Source organism: Panthera onca, chromosome C1 (genome assembly GCF_046562875.1).
Source record: "Panthera onca isolate mPanOnc1 chromosome C1, mPanOnc1 haplotype 2, whole genome shotgun sequence".
Classification (NCBI taxonomy): domain Eukaryota; kingdom Metazoa; phylum Chordata; class Mammalia; order Carnivora; family Felidae; genus Panthera; species Panthera onca.
In genome coordinates this window covers 170172121-170192147 of record NC_138346.1, presented here as the reverse complement: position 1 = coordinate 170192147, position 20027 = coordinate 170172121, and the positions used below count along the sequence as shown (strand labels likewise).

Genomic DNA, 20027 nt, shown 5'->3' with positions numbered 1-20027 from the left:
CTAGTGGAAGAGGTAAGAAGTAATAACAATTCAGTATGATGAGTCCTGTGATAGAGGAAGACATAGGATCCTGTAGGAGCTAAGAGCAGGGACCCGTCTAATTTGAGATACGGAAGTGGGGCGATATCTTACAAGTCTTATAAGAGGAGGTGAAACTTAAGCTGGGTCTTAGGGACTCAAGATAATAAGGTAGTCAAAAAGTGAGAGCGAGCAGGAAGACATTCTAGGTGAAGGGAACAGCACATGAAAGGTGTGAAGTATCAGATAGCATGTCCAATAGAAAGCTTTCATATTAATATTAAAAATGGCTTCAGTTATATGGTACATGTGAAGGAATGGCAAGAGAGGAAGCTAAGAAAGAGGGCAGACATAATTTCTTGAAGGGCCTTAAATATCATTCTCAAGGCTGAGAGTGTAAACATAATCATGGCAAAGTCCTTGAGGAACGTGTTTGTAGCTCTACTTTTCATTGATACATCAGCAATGCTCAAATTAATAGCTCTCACTCTCTGAGCTCCTGATCTATACATCCAGCTGCCTAGTTGGTCTCTCTAGAATATAGTTAGAATGTAAGCTCCATGAGAGGAAATATTTCACTGCTTTAGTCCTAAGCTGTATCTGCATTGCCTTGAACAGTGCCTGGCAATAATTTATTGAATAATTAAATAAATGTTTGATAGAGAATCATGTATCTCTCAGAGGCATCTCAAACTACATATAAATCAAATTTGTGATCTTCCTCCTCTAACCAGATCCTTTCTAATGTTCCCTATTTCAATGATTATCACCATTTATTTAGTTTCACAAGCCAGGAACATGGGTATATCTGTTGGCATACCTGTTTTTCTTGCCTTCTATATTCATTTAATTGCCAAGACATTGAAGTTTTGACATATTTCCTTATATGTCTGTTTCCCTCTCTCTTCACTGTTCCAGCCCAGGCTATTATCATCTCTTTCCTAGTCCTGTACAATCCTAGGAAACTCTAATCCTGTACTCTTGTCCCTTTTCAGTCTATTCTTCATGCTGGTCTTAGAATCAAGCCCATAGAATCAGATTCTGATATTCCTGTTTGAAACCAGTTTTTCTTTGGATAAAGAATAACATTCTTAACATGGTCTACAAGGCCCTGTGTGCTCTAGCCCATGTCAAACCTTTGGCTACATCTCAAGTGCTTTTTCTGGAATATCCATGTCTAGTCACATTGGCTTTTAAAATTTTTCCAATGGACCATGCTTTCTCCTGACTCCACTGTATAATGAGTAGCTTTTAGTACATGTTATAAAATGGAACATCTACTGTTAGAGAAATAAATGTATCAATACTTTTGAGGAGATATTTATTACCCTAAAAGAGCACTGTTCTGTGCAGCATTGTTTTCTTGAAAAGTAAACCTGTGAATTTTTGTAAATAAGCACAAGCATGTTAAAGTATAATTTGTTCCTTTTTCAGATTATATCACACATCTCACCTTTCCCTCAAGTCAGTTATAAAGCAAGTACTTACAAGGTACATTTATTCTTATTTTAAAGTAAGAAAACATTTTCCGTTGTAAATTTAAGCTATTGTTTTAAATGCTGCAGTATTGAGATAGGAAGGAAATGTAGGAAATGCCTTAAAAAACAAAACAAAACAATTCGGTTTTATATGAAAGTAGTGACTTAATCAGAATGGTGACTTAAAGCCTCCATTCTGAAGATAGCTGTCATTTCTTATAAGATTTAAAACCACCTTCTCTATAATAAATAAAACAAGTTGAATAGTCTCACAAGCACCAAAGCTGAGTTGTTTTACTAAGCTAATTTATTGTTCTTAATTGTGAGCACCTGGAGGAAATTATTGTTTGGTTTTGTATAATAATTTTTATTGTATATTTGATATTAAATGTTTCTGTAATTAAAATATTTATAGAATATATTGTATTCTGTTATGGAAAACAAGAAACTGGTTTGCTCATTCGTAGTTCAAGTTGTAAATCAGTTAAATAACTTTAGCAGGTATTGCACCATATGATATATATTCATTACTGATATTTCTTTAATTTTTTTTCTTTTAGTCAAAAGATTAAACTTTACAGAAGAATGCAATCAAGTGATGGCTTTTTCTTTAGAATTTGAATATGGAGGCTACAGGAACAGATGAAGTTGACAAGCTAAAAACTAAATTTATATCTGCTTGGAACAACATGAAATATAGTAAGTGTCATGATTTAAAAATTATATAAATCCAAAGAAATATTTGAAGATGTATATCATCTGCCTTATAAAGTCATTGAAAATTGGTTGAGGTTCTCTTGAATGAAATATTTCTGTAAGGAATGTAAATAAGAATATATTCTGAAGAAAGAGCCAAATATCATCATAAACATTGCCTAGAAACTTAGGCATGCTGTGTGGTCCTTTTTCCTTTAAACATTCAGAAGCAAAAAGAATTTATTTAGGTGATGATAATACCTCAGGTTTTCCGACTCAGTTTTAGGCAACTGTATGTATAAACTAGGAAGCAAGCAAAATAGACCTTTGAACACACCAAGCAGATATGTTCACACACCATTACCTATGAATTTCTCTCAGACCCTTATGTTTAACCTTGGGTTTGCGAACAAAGCCATTAAGGATCATATAGTGATTTTAAAGCCCACCTTGGACTAGAAACAATTTGGAGAAGAGGCTTTCAAAAATGGGGAAATACTCAGCAGAACCAGCTTCAACCAGGAAGAAGTTCAGATGCATAAAATACGAATGATAACATTTAAAAACTCCCTTTATAATGCAGATTCAGGTAGGGGAGCCAAGATGACAGAACAGCATGGAAGTTTTTTGTGTATCTCGCCTCCATGAAATACAACCAGATCAACACTAAACCATCTTGCACACCTAGAAAACTGATCTGAGGATTAACACAATAATCTGCACAACCTGAACCACAGAATTCAGCGGGTACACAGCGCGGAGAGGTGAACTGGGGGAGAGAGAAGCCGTGGAGGGCAGGGAGCCACTTTTGCTTGGGGAGAGAGGATGGAGCCGGGGGGGGGGAGGGGAGCGGAAAAGCACCACTCCCCAAAAGCAGCTGGAAAGTGAAAATTGGAAACAGCTGCAGGGACTAAACTAAAAAGGGAGAAATGAGAAAGGAGAAAGGGGAGGGTTTAAATTCCATTAAGACTGTAAACGGGGAGCGCAGAGTCTGAAACTCCACAGCTCAATACCTGGTGGTGCTCTGGTGGGAAGGGCAAATCCCCAGGAGCAGAGTGGGGTCCAGAAGGTTCTCAGGCCACACTGGGAGAAGTGGTTCCATTGCTAGAAGGACATTTGGTGGCGGCTGTGAGGCCACCTGGTCCCAGCAGACCCCAGAGAACAGCCACATTTGCTGGTGCTGGAACAAGGTCGTTAAGGGTGAAGCCTGGTGCCAGATGTATTGTGATTTTCCATAATCCCTGAAATGCTGCTGCTACACTATCTCACGAACTTTTTCTGGGGCGGGCTGGCACCTGGCTGCAGTCTCTGGGCATCGGCAGCAGCACCATCCCGTGAACATTCCTGGGCGCAGCTGGCACCCGACCATTGCTTGGTGAGACCCTCCGCAGAGGGGTGTAACAGGTTAAAGCTGCAGTCCCTCAGAATTAAGGGGCCAGGCAAAACAGCCGCATCTGAGACAAAATTCGGGAGAGAGGTACTACCTGGGGCTTGGCCATGGACTGTATAAAAGCGGGGAGTGGACAAAAGCTGAAGACAAAGGAGGGGTGTGTGATTGTTGATAAGGGAGAACAGTTCCCATACTAGAGACTGGGTTGCTGCATGACGCCATTTTCACTGCTCCCATGCATGCACATATGCACCTGCGAACGCCACAACAATCCACCCCAGTAGGCTAGCAATGCCATCTAGTAGAGAACAGAGCTGTTACACTAAGCCCCGCCCAACTGGGCCAACCTCGCTCTTCAAGAACACAAGTCTCACTGCCTGCTTAGTTTATGGAAATAAACTTCTAGGGGAAAATGAAGTAATTTCAGTCGTATTTCAGTCTGTTAGCAGGTCCAACTATTCAATTTTTTTTTTAAACAGTTTTTTCTTCTCTTTTTCACTTCTTTTTCTTGAATACAGAAAGAAAAAAAATCGTTTTATTTTCAATTTTTATTAAAAATATTTTTCTTTAAAATTTTTCCTATATTTTTACTTTTGTGTAAATTTTTTCAAATTCTATTTTACTTCCATCATTTTATTTTAGTCTACTTCAGTGTATTCACTTTTTCAAATTTTCAAACGATTTTTTTTTCTTTTTTCTCTTTTTGGTTTCTTTTCTTTTTCTTGAATACAGAAAGAGAAAAAATTCATTTTTATTTTTAATTTTTATTACAAATGTTTTTCTTTAATTTTTCTACTATATTCTTTACTTTTGTGTAAATTTTTTCAAATTCTATTTTACTTCCATCATTTCATTTTACTCTACTTCAGTGTACCCAGTTTTTACAATTTTCAAACAATTTCCTTTTTTTTCTCCCCCCCCTTTTTTCTCTAATCTATGAAGCCACTTTCAACACCCAGACCAAAACACACCTAGGATATAGCATCATTTATTCGATTTTTTTGGTGTCTTTTTAATTTTAATATTTTTTAATTTTAATTTTTTTAATTTTAATTTTTTCTACCTCATTAATTCCTTTTCTCCCTTCAAAATGATGAAACGAAGGAATTCACCCCAAAAGAAAGAGCAGGAAGAAACGACAGCCAGGGACTTAACCAACACAGATACAAGCAAGATGTCTGAACCAGAATTTAGAATCACAATAAGAAGAATACTAGCTGGAGTCGAAAATAGATTAGAATTCCTTTCTGCAGAGATAAAAGAAGTAAAAACTAGTCAGGATTAAATAAAAAATGCTATAACTTAGCTGCAATCACGAATGGATGCCACGGCAGCAAGGATGGATGAGGCAGAACAGAGAATCAGTGATAGGACAAACTTACGGAGAATAATGAAGCAGAAAAAAAGAGAGATTAAGGCAAAAGAGCACGATTTAAGAATTAGAGAAATCAGTGACTCATTAAAAAGGAACAACATCAGAATCATAGGGGTCAGAAGAGGAAGAGAGAGAAATAGGGGTAGAAGGGTTATGTGAGCAAATCATAACGGAAAACTTTCTTAACCTGGGGAAAGACACAGACATCAAAATCCAGGAAGTGCAGAAGACTCCCATTAGAGTCAACAAAAACCGACCATCAACAAGGCATATCATAGCCAAATTCACAAAATACTCAGGCAAGGAGAGAATCATGAAAGTAGCAAGGGGAAAAAAAGTCCTTAACTTACAAGGGAAGACAGATCAGGTTTGCAGCAGACCTATCCACAGAAACTTGGCAGGCCAGAAAGGAGTGGCAGGATATATTCAATGTGCTGAATCAGAAAAATATGCAGCCAAGAATTCTTTATCCAGCAAGGCTGTCATTCAAAATAGAAGGAGAGATTAAAAAGTTTCCCAGACAAACAAAAATTAAAGGAGTTTGTGACCACTAAACCAGCCCTGCAAGAAATTTTAAGGGGGACTCTCTGAGGGGAGAAAAGATGAAAATATAAATAAATACCAAAAGCATCAAAGATTAGAAAGGACCAGAGAACACCACCAGAAACTCCAACTCTACAAGCAACATAATGGCAATAAATTCGTATCTTTCAGTACTCATTCTAAACGTCAATGGACTCAATGCTCCAGTCAAAAGACATAGGGTAACAGAATGAATAAGAAAAGAAGACCCATCTATATGCTGTTTAAGAGACCCACTTTAGACCTAAAGACACCTTCAGATTGAAAGTAAGGGGATGGAGAACCATCTATCATGCTAATAGTCAACAAAAGAAAGCTGGAGTAGCCATACTTATATCAGACAGTCTAGGCTTTAAAATAAAGACTGTATCAAGAGATGCAGAAGGGCATTATATCATAATTAAGGGGTCTATCCACCAAGAAGACCTAACAATTGTAAATATTTATGTGCCAAATGTGGGAGCACCCAAATATATAAATCAATGAATCACAAACATAAAGAAACTCATTGATAGTAATACCACACCCTACTCACAGCAGTGGACAGATCATCTAATCAAAAAATCAAGGAAACAGTGGCTTTGAATGACACACTGGACCAGAAGGACTTAACAGATATATTCAGAACATTTCATCCTAAAGCAGCAGAATATACATTCTTCTCCAGTGCACATGGAATGTTCTCCAGAATAGACCACATACTGGGACACAAATCAGCCCTCAGCAAGTATAAAAAAATCGAGATCATACACTGCATATTTTCAGAACACAACGCTATGAAACTCGAAAGAAAAAATTTGGAAAGGTAACAAATACTTGGAGACTGAAGAACATCCTACTAAAGAATGAATGGGCTAACCAAGAAGTTAAAGAGGAAGTTAAAAAGTATATGGAAGCCAATGAAAATGATAACACCACAACCCAAAAACTCTGGACCACATCAAAGGCAGTCATAAGAGGAAAGTATATAGCAATCCAGGCCTTCCTAAAGAGGGAAGAAAGATCTCAGATACACAACCTAACCGTAGGCCTTAAAGAGCTGGAAAAGAACAGCAAATAAAACCCCAAAGCAGCAGAAGACTAATGCTATTGAAACCAAAAAAAAAAGAGTAGAACAGATCAATGAAACCAGAAGATGGTTCTTTGAAAGAATTAACAAAATTGATAAACCACTAGCCAGTTTGATCAAAAAGAAAAAGGAAAGGACCCAAATAAATAAAAACAAGAATGAAAGAGGAGAGATCACAACCAACACAGCAGAAATAAAAACAATAATAAAAAATATTATGAGCAATTATATGCCAATAAAATGGGCAATCTGGAAGAAATGGACACATTCCTAGGAACATACACACTACCAAAACTGAAACAGGAAGAAATAGAAAATTTGAACAGACCCATAACCAGTAAGGAAGTTGAATTAGTAATCAAAAATCTGCCAAAAAACAAGAGTCCAGGGTCAGAGGGCTTTCCAGGGGAATTCTACCAAACATTTAAGAGTTAACATCTATTCTCTTGAAGTTGTTCCAAAAAATAGAAATGGAAGGAAAACTTCCAAACTCTTTCTATGAAGCCAGCATTACCTTGATTCCAAAACCAGACAGAGACCCCACTAAAAAGGAGAACTATACCAATTTCCCTGATGAACATAGATGCAAAAATCCTCAACAAGATATTAGCCAACTGGATCCAACAATACATTAAAACAATTATTCACCATGAGCAAGTGGGATTTATACCTGGGATGCAGGGCTGGCTCAATATCCACAATAAATTAATGTGATTCATCACATCAATAAACGAAAGGACAAGAACCATATGATCCTCTCAATAGATGCAGAGAAGGCATTTGACAAAATACAGCATCCTTTCTTGATAAAAACCCTCAAGAAAGTAGGGATAGAAGGATCATACCTCGAGATCATAAAAGCCATATATGAACGACCCAACGCTAATATCATCCTCAATGGGGAAAAACTGAGAGCTTTCCCCCTGAGGTCAGAAACAAGACAGGGATGTTCACTCTTGCCACTGTCACTCAACATAGTATTGGAAGTCTTAGCCTCTGCAATCAGACAACACAAAGAAATAAAAGGCATCCAAATCGACCGGGAGGAGGTCAAACTTTCACTCTTCACAGATGACATGATACTCTATATGGAAAACCCTAAAGATTCCACCAAAAAACTGCTAGAATTGATTCATGATTTCAGCAAAGTTGCAGGATATAAAATCAATGCACAGAAATCAGTTGCATTCCTATACACCAACAATGAAGCGACAGAAAGAGAAATCAAGGAATTGATCCCATTTACAATTGCACAAAAACCCATAAAATACCTAGGAATAAATCTAACCAAAGAGGTGAAAAATCTATACACTGAAAACTATAGAAAGCTTATGAAAGAAATTGAAGAAGACACAAAAAAATGGAAAAAGATTCCATGCTCCTGGATAGGAAGAACAAATATTGTTGAAATGTCGATACTACCCAAAGCAGTCTACGTATTCAATGCAATCCCTATCAAAATAACACCAGCAGTCTTCACAGAGCTAGAACAAACTGTCCTAAAATTTGTATGGAACCAGAAAAGACCCCGAATAGCCAAAGCAATCTTGAAAAAGAAAACCAAAGCAGGAAGCATCATAATCCCGGACTTCAAGCTATACTACAAAGCTGTAATCATCAAGACAGTATGGTACTGGCAGAAGAACAGACACTTAGATCAATGGAACAGAATAGAGAACCCAGAAATGGACCTACAAACGTATGGCCAACTAATCTTTGACAAAGCAGGAAAGAATATCCAATGGAATAAAGACAGTCTCCTCAGCAAGTGGTGCTGGGAAAACTGGACAGCAACATACAGAAGAATGAACCTGGACCACTTTCTTACACCATACATAAACTCAAAATGGTTGAAAGACCTAAACGTAAGACAGGAAGCCATCAAAATCTTCGAGGAGAAAGCAGGCAAAACCTTTTTGATTTTGGCCTCAGCAACTTCTTACTCAACACGTCTCCGGAGGCTAGGGAAACAAAAGCAAAAATGAACTACTGGGACTTCATCAAAATAAACAGCTTCTGCACAGTGAAGGAAACAATCAGCAAAACTAAAAGGCAACCAACAGAATGGGAGAAGATATTTGCAAATGACATATCAGATAAAGGATTAATATCCAAAATCTATAAAGAACTTATCAAACTCAACACCCAAAAAACAAATAATCCAGTGAAGAAATGGGCAAAACACATGAATAGATACTTCTCCAAAGAAGACATCCAGATGGCCAACCGACACGTGAAAAAATGCTCAACATCACTCCTCATCAGGGAAATACAAATCCAAATCACAATGAGATACCACCTTACACCTGTCAGAATGGCTAACGTTGCAACAACAGATGTCGGCAAGGATGCGGAGAAAGAGGATCTCTTTTGCATTGTTGGTGGGAATGCAAGCTGGTGCACCCATTCTGAAAAACAATATGGAGGTTCCTCAAAAAGCTAAAAATAGAACTACCCTATGACCCAGCCATTGTACTGCTAGGTATTTATCCAAGGGATATAGGTGTGCTATTTCTTTTTTTTTTTTAATTTTTTTCAACGTTTTTTATTTATTTTGGGGACAGAGAGAGACAGAGCATGAACGGGGGAGGGGCAGAGAGAGAGGGAGACACAGAATGGGAAACAGGCTCCAGGCTCCGAGCCATCAGTCCAGAGCCTGACGCGGGGCTCGAACTCACGGACCGCGAGATCGTGACCTGGCTGAAGTCTGACGCTCAACCGACTGCGCCACCCAGGCGCCCCTAGGTGTGCTATTTCAAAGGGACACATGCACCCCAATGTTTATAGCAGCACTATCAACAATAGCCAAAGTATGGAAAGAGCCCAGATGTCCATCGATGGATGAATGGATAAAGAAGATATGGTATTTATATACAATGGAGTATTACTCGGCAATCAAAAAGAATGAAATCTTGCTATTTGCAACTATGTGGATGGAACTGGAAGGTATTATGCTAAGTGAAATTAGTCAGTCAGAGAAAGACAAATAGCATATGACTTCACTCATATGAGGACTTTAAGAGACAAGACAGATGAACATGAGGGAAGGGAAACAAAAATAATATAAAAACAGGGAGGAGTACAAAACATAAGAGACTCATAAATATGGAGAACAAACTGAGGGTTACTGGAGGGGTTGTGGGGGGGGAGGGGAATGGGCTAAATGGGTAAGGGGCACTAAGGAATCTACTCCTGAAATCATTGTTGCACTATATGCTAATTTAAAAAAAGAAAATTAAAAAAACCACAAAAATAAAATTAAAAAAATAATGCAAATTCAGGTAAAACACAATGGACAGTTGGCTCCTGCTCACTGGAAAGCATGGCCAGCTAAAGGCCATGTTAGACAGTTACAACTTGATAATAAGACATTGCATTTTGAAAACTATGAGCACTGATTTTTTAAAAATTGAGATATACTAAAAAAATCATCCTTTTATGATTCAGTGGTTTTTAGTATATTTATAAGATTGTACATCATCACTAGCTAATCCCAGAACACCTTTATCACCCCAAAATGCAACCCAGTACCCATTAGCATCTACTCCCTGTTCCTCCCCACCTCTTCTCTAGCCCCTGGCAATCACCAGTCTATTTACTGTCTCTATGGATTTGACTGTTCTGGACATTTCATATAAATGGCATTATGCAACTTGTGGCCTTTTCTGTCTGACTCCTTTCGCTTAGCATAATGTTTTCAAAATTCATCCATATTGTAGCAGGTATGTATCAGTACTTCATTCCTTTATATGACTGAATAATATTTAATTGTATGGCCATACTACATTTTCTTTACCCATTTATTATTTGATGGACATTTGGGTTGTTTTTGAATTTTTGGCTAATATGAATATTGCTGCTATGAACATTGTGTAAAAGTTTTTGTGTGAACATATGTATTCAGTTCTCTTGGATATATACCTAAGAGTAGAATTGCTGGATAATACATTAACTCTAATTTTAACTTTTTGAAAAAGTACCAAGCTGTTTTCTAAGGTGGCTGTACCATTTTACATTCCTATCAGCAATGTTTGAGGGTTTGAATTTCTCCACATCGTCAACAGCACTTTTAATTGTCCATCTTTTTTTATTGGAGCCATTCCAGTGGGTACGAAGTATCTCAGTGAGTTTGATTTGCATTTCCTTGATGAATAATGATATTAAGCAACCTTCCATATACTTAGTATTTGCATATATTCTTTGGAGAAATATCTATTTAAATCCTTTTGTGTATTTTTTAATTGGGTTATTTGTCTTTTTATTTTTGAGTTGTATGAGTTCTTTATATGTTCTAGATAGAAATCCCTTAGCAAATATATGATTTACAAATACTTTCTCCCATTTTGATGTTGTCTTTTTACTTTCTTGATAGTGTCCACTACAGCACAAAACCTTCAAATTTTGATGAAATCCAGTTTATTTATTTTTTCTTTGGTTGTTTGTGCTTTTGATATCAAATTAGAGAAACTGTTATGTAAATCAGAATCATGAAGATTTATACCTGTGTTTTCGTAAGAGTTTTATTTTTTTAATTAAAAAAAACCTTTTTTTAGGGAGAGAGAGAAAGCGAGCATGAGTTGGGGAGAGGGGCAGAGGGAGAGAGAGAGAATCTTAAGCTCCACAGTAAGTGTGGAGCCTGATGAGGGATCCTGGGATCATTACCTGAGCCACAATCAAGAGTCAGACGCTTACCTGACTGAGCCACCCAGGAACCCCAAGAATTTTATTAATTTAGCTCTTATATTTAGGTCTTTGATCCATTTTGAGTTAATTTTTGCATGTGATGTGACGTAGAAGTCCAACTTCATGAAGTCTTGCTATTTGCAACTATTTATTTTTTGAAAAGACTATTCTTTCTCCATTGAATGGTCTTGATTCCCTTGTGTAAATCAGTTGACCACAGGGGCGCCTGCGTGGCTCAGTCGGTTAAGCGGCCGACTTCGGCTCAGGTCATGATCTCGCGGTCTGTGAGTTTGAGCCCCGCGTTGGGCTCTGTGCTGACAGCTCAGAGCCTGGATCCTGTTTCAGATTCTGTGTCTCCTTCTCTCTGCCCCTCCCCCGTTCATGCTCTGTCTCTCTCTGTCTCAAAAATAAGTAAATGTTAAAAAAAAAAATCAGTTGACCACAGATGTAAAGGTTTATTTATGGACTTCCAGTTCAGTTCCATGTATGTACACATCCATCCGTGTGCCAGTGCAACACTCTCTTAATTACTTTAGCTTTTTGTAAAATTACAAAATTGGAAAGTGTGATTCCGTCAACTCTGTTCTTTCCAAGATTATTTTGGCTATTTTGGATGAATTTTTGATCATCTTAACAATTTCTGCATGAAATCCAGTTGGGATTTTGATAGAGATTTTAGTGAATCTGTAGATCACTTGTACAGTATTGCCATATTAAATCTTCTAATCCATGGACATGGGATATGTTTCCTTAGACATGGGATATGTTCCTTTATATTTAGGTTTGTAATTTTTTGTTTCAATCATGTTTTATCGTTTTCTACTTGTAAAGCTTGTTAAAGTTTTTCCTAAGTATTTAGGAAAGTATTTACTTCCTTTTTTGTTAAAGTTATTCCTAAGTATTTTATTCTTTTTGATGCTATTTTAAAGTGAATTGTTTTCTTTCTTTATTTGTTGCCAGTATATAGAAATACAGTTGCTTTTTGTAATTTTATCTTGTGTCTTGTAAGCTTGATGTTCTACTTTATTAGCTCTAATAGTTTTTTTTTGGGATTCCTTTGGATTTTCTGTATGTAAAGATCATGTCATCTGCAAATAGAGGCTTATGTTCTTTTTAAGCCATTTAATTTGGTGAATAGGTTATGTGATGAAGATTTCATTTGTAAGTTGAAAACTGTCATACAGGCACTAGATAACCCATTTTTATTTTACTATTTTTTAAATACAAATCACTTTTATTTTTAAATGTTTATTTATTTATTTTTGAGAGAGACAGAGAGAGAGAGTGTGTGAGCAGGGGAGTGGCAGAGGAAGGAGGCAGAGAATCCGAAGCAAGCTCTGAGTGCTGTCAGTGTAGAGCCTGATGTGGGGCTTGACTTCAAGAATCATGAGCTCATGACCTGAGCCAGTCTTAAGCTTAAGACCTAGGTGCTCCTAGAATAACCCAGTTTATCAGTATCCTAGGAATTGTTAAACTATTATTTACATGTGTTGTTTTCCTTATCTCGATACTTAAGTGGCTACCATAAAATCATGGTAATTTCTAATCTCTGAAGAACAGATGGTTTAAGGTGACTAAGTGTTCTAGATAGCTTCAAGTTATGGACTAGTATTTTTGTTTGATTTTATTGGTTGAAAATCTTTCTAAAATGTTTTCTGTATTTTCCTTGCTTAGAGTTTGTGTAGTATGGGTGGTGCAGGAAGGACTAAGATTGATTGAGCATTTACTAGCATTTAAAAAAAGTTTTTTTTTAATGTTTATTTATTTTTGAGAGAGACAGACCATGAGTGGGGGAGGGGCAGAAAGAGGGAGACAGAATCTGAAGCAGGCTCCAGGCTCAACTGTCAGCACAGAGCCCAACACGGGGCTCGAACCCATGAACTGCAAGATCATGACCTGAGCTGAAGTCAGAGGTTTAACAGATTGAGCCACCCAGGTTCCCTAGCATTTTGTAGATGATTTATGTACCTTATATAAATCTCATATCTTTCTGAGATGGATATCTTCCTGAGATTTTTTTTTTTTAATTAGAAAACTGAGATTAACATATTTGTGGTCACATATCTAGGTAATAAGTCATGAAACTGGTGGTATTCAAATCCAGCCTCCCTGTTCCTCAGTCTTGCTCTTCTCTGAATATAGTAAACATAATTTAGGATTATTTTTTTCAATGTCAATATTATGAAATGATGAAGATGGAACTAGAAATGGCATAGCACTTAAGATTTAAAAGACTCTGGACCTTACTTTCTTGGAAAACTGCTTAATTTTGCTTTCTTCTCCCCTCTCTCCTTTTATTTACCTGACTTCATGAGGTGTGTAAACTTGACTTCCTTTTTAAAAATGGTTAAAAGTAAACCATCCTTCTGGGTGTTTCAGATCCTCCCGAAAATAATTATCATCTGTTATTTCTACATTTTTTGGCTTGTTTGGATCTTTTAAAGCTTTGTGGTTTTCAGGTAGCTGACTTAATGGACTACAGGTTTTTTGTAACATTCTGTTTATGATTGCTATTCTCCAAAGATCGTCCTTAGTAAGGATGTTTAATCATATCTTGTGTTGTCTCTTTTTTCATTGAATCTGGGCTGGCCTGTGCCCATATTAACCAATAGAATGAGAGGAAATGAGGCTGTGTCGATTCTAGGACTGGCCATTAAGAGGCAACTTCTGCTTGCTCTGATTTGGAGCTCTGAACTGTTATGTCACCACTTTAGGTACTCTGCTGGAGAAAATCACATGGAGAGACCACATGATGAAGAAAGGCCCTGAGATGATCTAAGAGAGAAAGCATCAGCCATTTCAGTGTCTCAGTTGAGCCTCTCCATCTGATTTCCACTACGTTAGACTTAGCAGGAGAACTGCTCAGTTGAGCCCAGTCAATCCACAGAACTGTGTGATATAAGAAAAAAGTTGTTTCATAAGATAAAAACAGAGAGGGAGGCAAACCATAAGAGACTCTTAAATATACAGAACAAACTGAAGGTTGCTGGAGGGGAGGTGGGTGGAGGGTTGGGCTAAATGGGTGATGGGCATTAAGGAGGGCACTTGTTATGATGAGCACTGGGTGTTGTATTTAAGTGATGAATCATGGGAATCTACCCCCGAAACCAAGAGCACACTGTATACACTGTATGTTAGCTAACTTGACAATAAATTATATTAAAAGAAAAAAAAATTTCCTTCAGCACAAAAAGTTTCTTCAAGCTTCCTTCTGGTCAATGCTCACCCCTCACAGACAGTCACTGCCCCGTTTCAATTTATTTAATGGCTTGCTTGCCAAATTTACTTACTTTTCTTAACTTACTTAGTTTTATTTAGTTTTCATTTGAATCATAATGACATTTGTCTCTGTCCCACCTCCCTCTGCTATAAACTGAGACTTAAAGGTAAACAGTAGGGGAGATTAAGATACAAAATAAGAATATATTCTTCAGTATGAAGAATTCTGGTGAATATATATTTTTCAATATGTATAAGAAGAACTTATTAATATAATTTTATTCATGGCTCCTTCCTATACTCCAGGCTCTGTTATCCCATGTCTCTATGGATTTTATATCCTCCATTTTTTGTCTGTGTGTGCCATGGTATCCTGGTGCAGCATCAACAAGCTAGGGTAGAGGTAGTTGTGTTTCTTACAATACTTTTATAAAGATAAAATGAAAACTGGTCAACTAAAACAAAATAATTAAAAAAAAAAAAAGAATATTCTATAGACTAGTCATTTGGCATACTGGCCTAATTCAGCTTTGACATGCCTGTGGAAAAAGAGAGGAAAATGGCTGGGCCTTATGAGAAGTCCTGAGCCTTCTTATGTACCTAGCATCATGGAGTATTAAAATAAGTCAGTCTATTATGAGGGTTAGGTCCTGCCAGGATTTGCACAGGAAGTGTAAGAGTGAGAGAGTATGCACCATATGAGTGATGGCTGAGCTTTAAAGCACTGTATATCTGTGCTCAAGTAAAATGTGGATCCTTGCAATGCCCCAGGCTCTTAAGAATCAGACTCAACAACTTCTCTTTTCTTGAGGAAGGATTGGTGAATGGTAAGACGGGGTAGGCAGAGGCTAGAGCATAGGGAGAAAGAGAAGTTCCTCCTTGAAGATTGTTTCCTTTTATTTGAAGTTGTTTTTGTGAAGTTCTTAGAATTTGCTTTAGAAATACTGCCTTTAGAGGGGGAGGGAGTTATTACTATTTGGGGGTTAGAATCATTTTCGTACAGTACTAACAATTCTAAGAGATAATGTTTGTTTGTAAGGTGCCTAGCCTAGTTCCTGGTATAGAATAGGATCAGTAAATACCATTTTCCCACTGGAGTTCAGAGAAGAGCATCAGAGCCAGGTGGGAAAAAGAAAAACTGGCTTAGAAGTGCACACAGGAGGGTGTGGAGCCTGCTTAAGATTCTCTTCCCTTCCTCCCTCTGCTCCTCCCTGGCTCACACTCACTCGCTCTGCAGACACACACACACACACACACACACACACACACACACACGAGCTGTAAGAAGTAGATAGGCTCATATTGGGGAGGATATTTTTGTCATGGGATAGTATGAGCCAAACAGCAAAGCCCACTTTGAGTATAGGTGAAAAGTAGTGGAAAAGATGACTGTAAACGTAATTTGTATCATATTTTGGAATGTCTGTAGTATCACTGAGAAGTTCATAATAAATCTGTTAAGTAGTGAGTCACTGAGGATGGTTTTTGAGCAGAAGAGTTACCTATCCAAAGCTGAGCCACAGGGAGATTAATTTGGCAGTGACATGTGGCATATGCTAGAATGAGGAAAAACTGATGACACAGAAACCGTTTTGGAGAGTACTGCAGCAATCCAAGTAAAGGAAAACCCGATTCATATATTTATTTGCCATTCTTCCTTTTCTCTAGCAAATTCAAATACTTGCATCATCTTTATTATGAATACATATTTCTATTTCTTTTTTGTATTCATTTGTATTAAAGTACTTTGGGGAGCACTTTTGTAAAAAGTCACTTATTTTACATTTTCTAAAAACTTTTCAATATAAATGGCAGATAGTCTACTTAAGAGTAGACCTAAGTCTGTTGGCTCCCAATTTCAGATTCTTTCTGTTTATATGCTCTTGCATGTTAGGAGCTGCTTTTAAGTCTATCCTTAGCAGTCAGGAATTTCATATACTTAGGAATACTCAGGAATATAATGGGCAAGTGTTTTTCTCAGGAAATTAAGAACTATTAATGGCATCATAAAAAACCAAGAGGATAGATGCTACAGTTTCGCAGGAATAAAACTTAAAGAATTTGCAACTGTAGTTGGGAATTGGGGATTTGGAGGTGGAAATGGAAATGAGGATCTCTGAAAGCTCTATTCACTATTTTCAGACATCCTCAGGTGGCTGAAATGATGGGGTTATACATTTACCTAGGAAACTTCGGGGATTCACATTTATCACAAGCAGTAGTGGACTGTGTTACCTTTTCCCTAAATTACCTCATTGGAATACTCAATTACTTTAAATATTTTAATTATCTAAAATGGAAGGAAAGACAAGAAATTGGTAACATTTGTTGCATGTGGGAGAAAGAAGTTAATGTCAGAGAAACTGGAGTAGAATTTGCACTGTTATTTTTAAAAGTAACTTTTGTCTTTTTAAAAATGTTTATTTATTTTTGGGAGAGAGAGTGCATGTGCGCACAAGTGAGGAGAGGCAGAGAGAGAGAGGGGGAAAGAGGATCCCAAGTAGGCTCTGCACTGACAGCAGTGAGCCCTAAGCAGCCTCGAACTCATGAACTGCAAGATCATGACCTGAGCTGAAGTCAGATGCTCAACTGACTAAGCCACCTAAGGCACTCCTATACTGTTATTTTATTTTATTTGTAATTTTTAATTTTTACTTGAGAGAAAAGAGAGAGTGCGCACAGGGGAGAGGGGCAGAGGGAGAAAGAGAGAGTCCCAGGCAGGCTCCACACTCAGTGTGGAGCCTGATGTGGGGCTTGATCCCACAGCCCTGAGATCACGACCTGAGCCAAAGTCAAGAGTTGGACACTCAACCAACTAAGCCACTGAGGTGTCTCCAGAATTTGTACCTTTTAAGTTTTATACCATAAGATCATTGTGGGGAAAAAAAAGAACATTGTGACCTGTTTGAAAATAAATTAAAATTAAGTTCTTTTCTTTCTCATGTTCTTTACATGATGGAGTGTGTTTAAAATACTTAACTGTATTTGAAGGTAGCATAAATGACCTGTATTTTCAGTTCTTTGTCCATATATTTTGCTATTCTTGCAAAAAACTGCATGTTCATAGTTTAGAATTGATGATTTGAAATAAAATAAAATAAAATGCTACACTTTTAGCCTGAAATCCTTTAATTGCAAAACTGTTTTTCTCTTTTCTTGTTTAGGTTGGGTGTTGAAAACAAAGACATATTTTAGTAGAAATTCCCCTGTATTGTTGCTTGGAAAATGTTACCATTTTAAATATGAAGGTAAGTGCTAAATTTGTAACCCATTTAAAAATCTTTGTATTCCTTTATTGTGTAACAGTTTTCATTGTTTTATTTCCAGATCAATCTACTTTTGGCATATTTTTTTTTGTTTTTTGCTTCTTTTTTATTGTAAAATAATAACAGAATTTACCTTCTTAATAATTTTTTTATATTTATTTATTTATTTATTTTGAGAGAGAGAGATGAAGAGTTCTGGAGATATATGGTGGTAATTTTATTAGCACAACATTGTGAAATTGTGAATGTATTTAAAACCACTGAACTGTATGTACACTTAAAAATTATTAAGTGTGCATGTATGTGTGCAAGAGCGAGAAAAGGCAGAGAGAGAGGGAGGGAGAATCCCAAGCAGGATCTGTGCTGTCATCATGGAGCCCGATGTCAGCATAGAGCTTGATCCCATGAACTGTGAGATTATGACCTGAGCCGAAATCAAGAGTTGGATGCTTAACCAACTGAGCCACCCAGGTGCCCCATACCATCTTAATAATTTTTTTAAAAAACTTTAATGTTTACTTATTTTTGAGAGAGAGAGAACGAGAGAGAACGAGTAGGGGAGGGGCAGAGAGGGAGGGAGACACAGAATCCAAAGCAGATTCTGGGCTCTGAGCTGTCAGCACAGAGCCCGATGCAGGGCTCGAACCCACGAACCATGAGATCATGACTAGAGCTGAAGTCGGATGCCTAACAGACTAAGACACCCCAGTGCCCCAACTTTTTTTCTTAATGTTTTATTTATTTTTGACAGAGAGTGAGTAAGGAAGGGGCAGAGAGAGAAGAGAGACAGAGGATCCCAAGGAGGTTCCACACTGTCAGCACAGAATCTCATGGGGAGCTTGAACTCATAAATTGCGAGATCATGGTCTGAGCTGAAATCAAGAGTCAGACCCTTAACCAATTGACCATTCTACTTTTTATGCCTCTGTTTTGGCATATTTCTTTTAAGAACATGTATTTTGTGTAACACATAATGTATTGCCATATGGTTTGGGTTTCTAGTAAACTCTTTGAGGATGAGAATCATGACACCTTTTGTTATATCCCTCACAGTTTTGGACTTATGAGTGTTAGTTAAATATTACTTGAATTGATATCATAATATTCTTTATCAAGTTTTCTGATGATAACTTTAAAGTATATGCTAATATGAATGGACATTTTTCCAAAGAAGACATTCAGATGGCTAACAAACACATGAAAAGATGTTCAGTATCACTCATCATCAGGGAAATACAAATCAAAACCACAATAAGATACCACCTCACACCTGTCAGAATGGTTAAAATGAACAACTCAGAAAACCACAGATGTTGGCAAGGAGGCAGAGAAAGGGGAACACTTTTGCACTGCTGGTGGGAATGCAAACTGGTACAGCCACTCTGGAAAACAGTATGGAGGTTTCTCCAAAAATTAAAAATAGAACTACCCTACAACCAGCAATTGTACTACTAGGTATTTATCCAAAGGATACAAAAATGCTGATTCGAAGGGGCACATGCACCCTAATGTTTATAGCAGCACTAGCAACAATAGCCAAAGTATAGAAAGGGCCCAAATGTCCATCAACTGATGAATGAATAAAGAAGATGGAATATATACACTGTGGAATACTATCTGGCAATCAAAAATAATGAAATTTTGCCATTTGTAACAACATGGATGGAACTAGAGTATATTAATGCTAAACGAAATAAGGCAGTCAGAGAAAGACAAATGCTGTATGAATTCACTCATATGTGGAATTTAAGAAACAAAACAGATGAACATAGGGGAAGGGAAGGAAAAACAAGATAAAAACAGAGAGGGAGGCAAACCATAAGAGACTCTTATATACAGAGAACAAACTTAGGGTTGCTGGAGGGGAAGTGGGTAAGAGAATGGGCAAACGGGTGCTGGGCATTAAGGAGGGCACTTGTTGGGATGAGCACTGGTTGTTATATGTAAGTGATGAATCACTGGGTTCTACTCCTGAAACCAATACTATACTATATGCTAACTAACTTGAATTTAAATAAATAAGTTAAATGAAAAAGATTGAGAAAAAGAAGTATATGCAAATAATTTAAAGTGTCACCTTGGTTAACCTGAAAATGGTAGATTTTCCAATTCTTTTTTTTTTAAGTTTATTTATTTTGAGAGAGAGTGAGCATGATTGGGGGAGGGGCAGAGAGAGAGAAGAGAGAGAGAATCCCAAGCAGGCTCCCCTCTGTCAGTGCAGAGCCGGATATGAGGCTCCATCCATGAACTG

General features: G+C 37.3%; 1 protein-coding gene across 4 annotated transcripts in view; it reads left to right on the top strand.

The window, feature by feature from the left end:
• ATG4C (autophagy related 4C cysteine peptidase) overlaps positions 1–20027 on the top strand; it is a 97548-nt gene that overhangs the window by 23197 nt on the left and 54324 nt on the right. For 3 of the 4 annotated variants that reach the window (XM_078451828.2, XM_078451825.2, XM_078451826.2), the window contains 3 exons: positions 1453–1509; positions 2057–2195; positions 17675–17758. In XM_078451828.2, coding sequence (XP_078307954.1) covers positions 2120–2195; positions 17675–17758 — 160 coding nt within the window. In that variant the 5' untranslated portion in view covers positions 1453–1509; positions 2057–2119. The remainder of the gene's footprint in view (positions 1–1452; positions 1510–2056; positions 2196–17674; positions 17759–20027) is intronic. The other variant, XM_078451827.2, reaches the window with a different exon arrangement.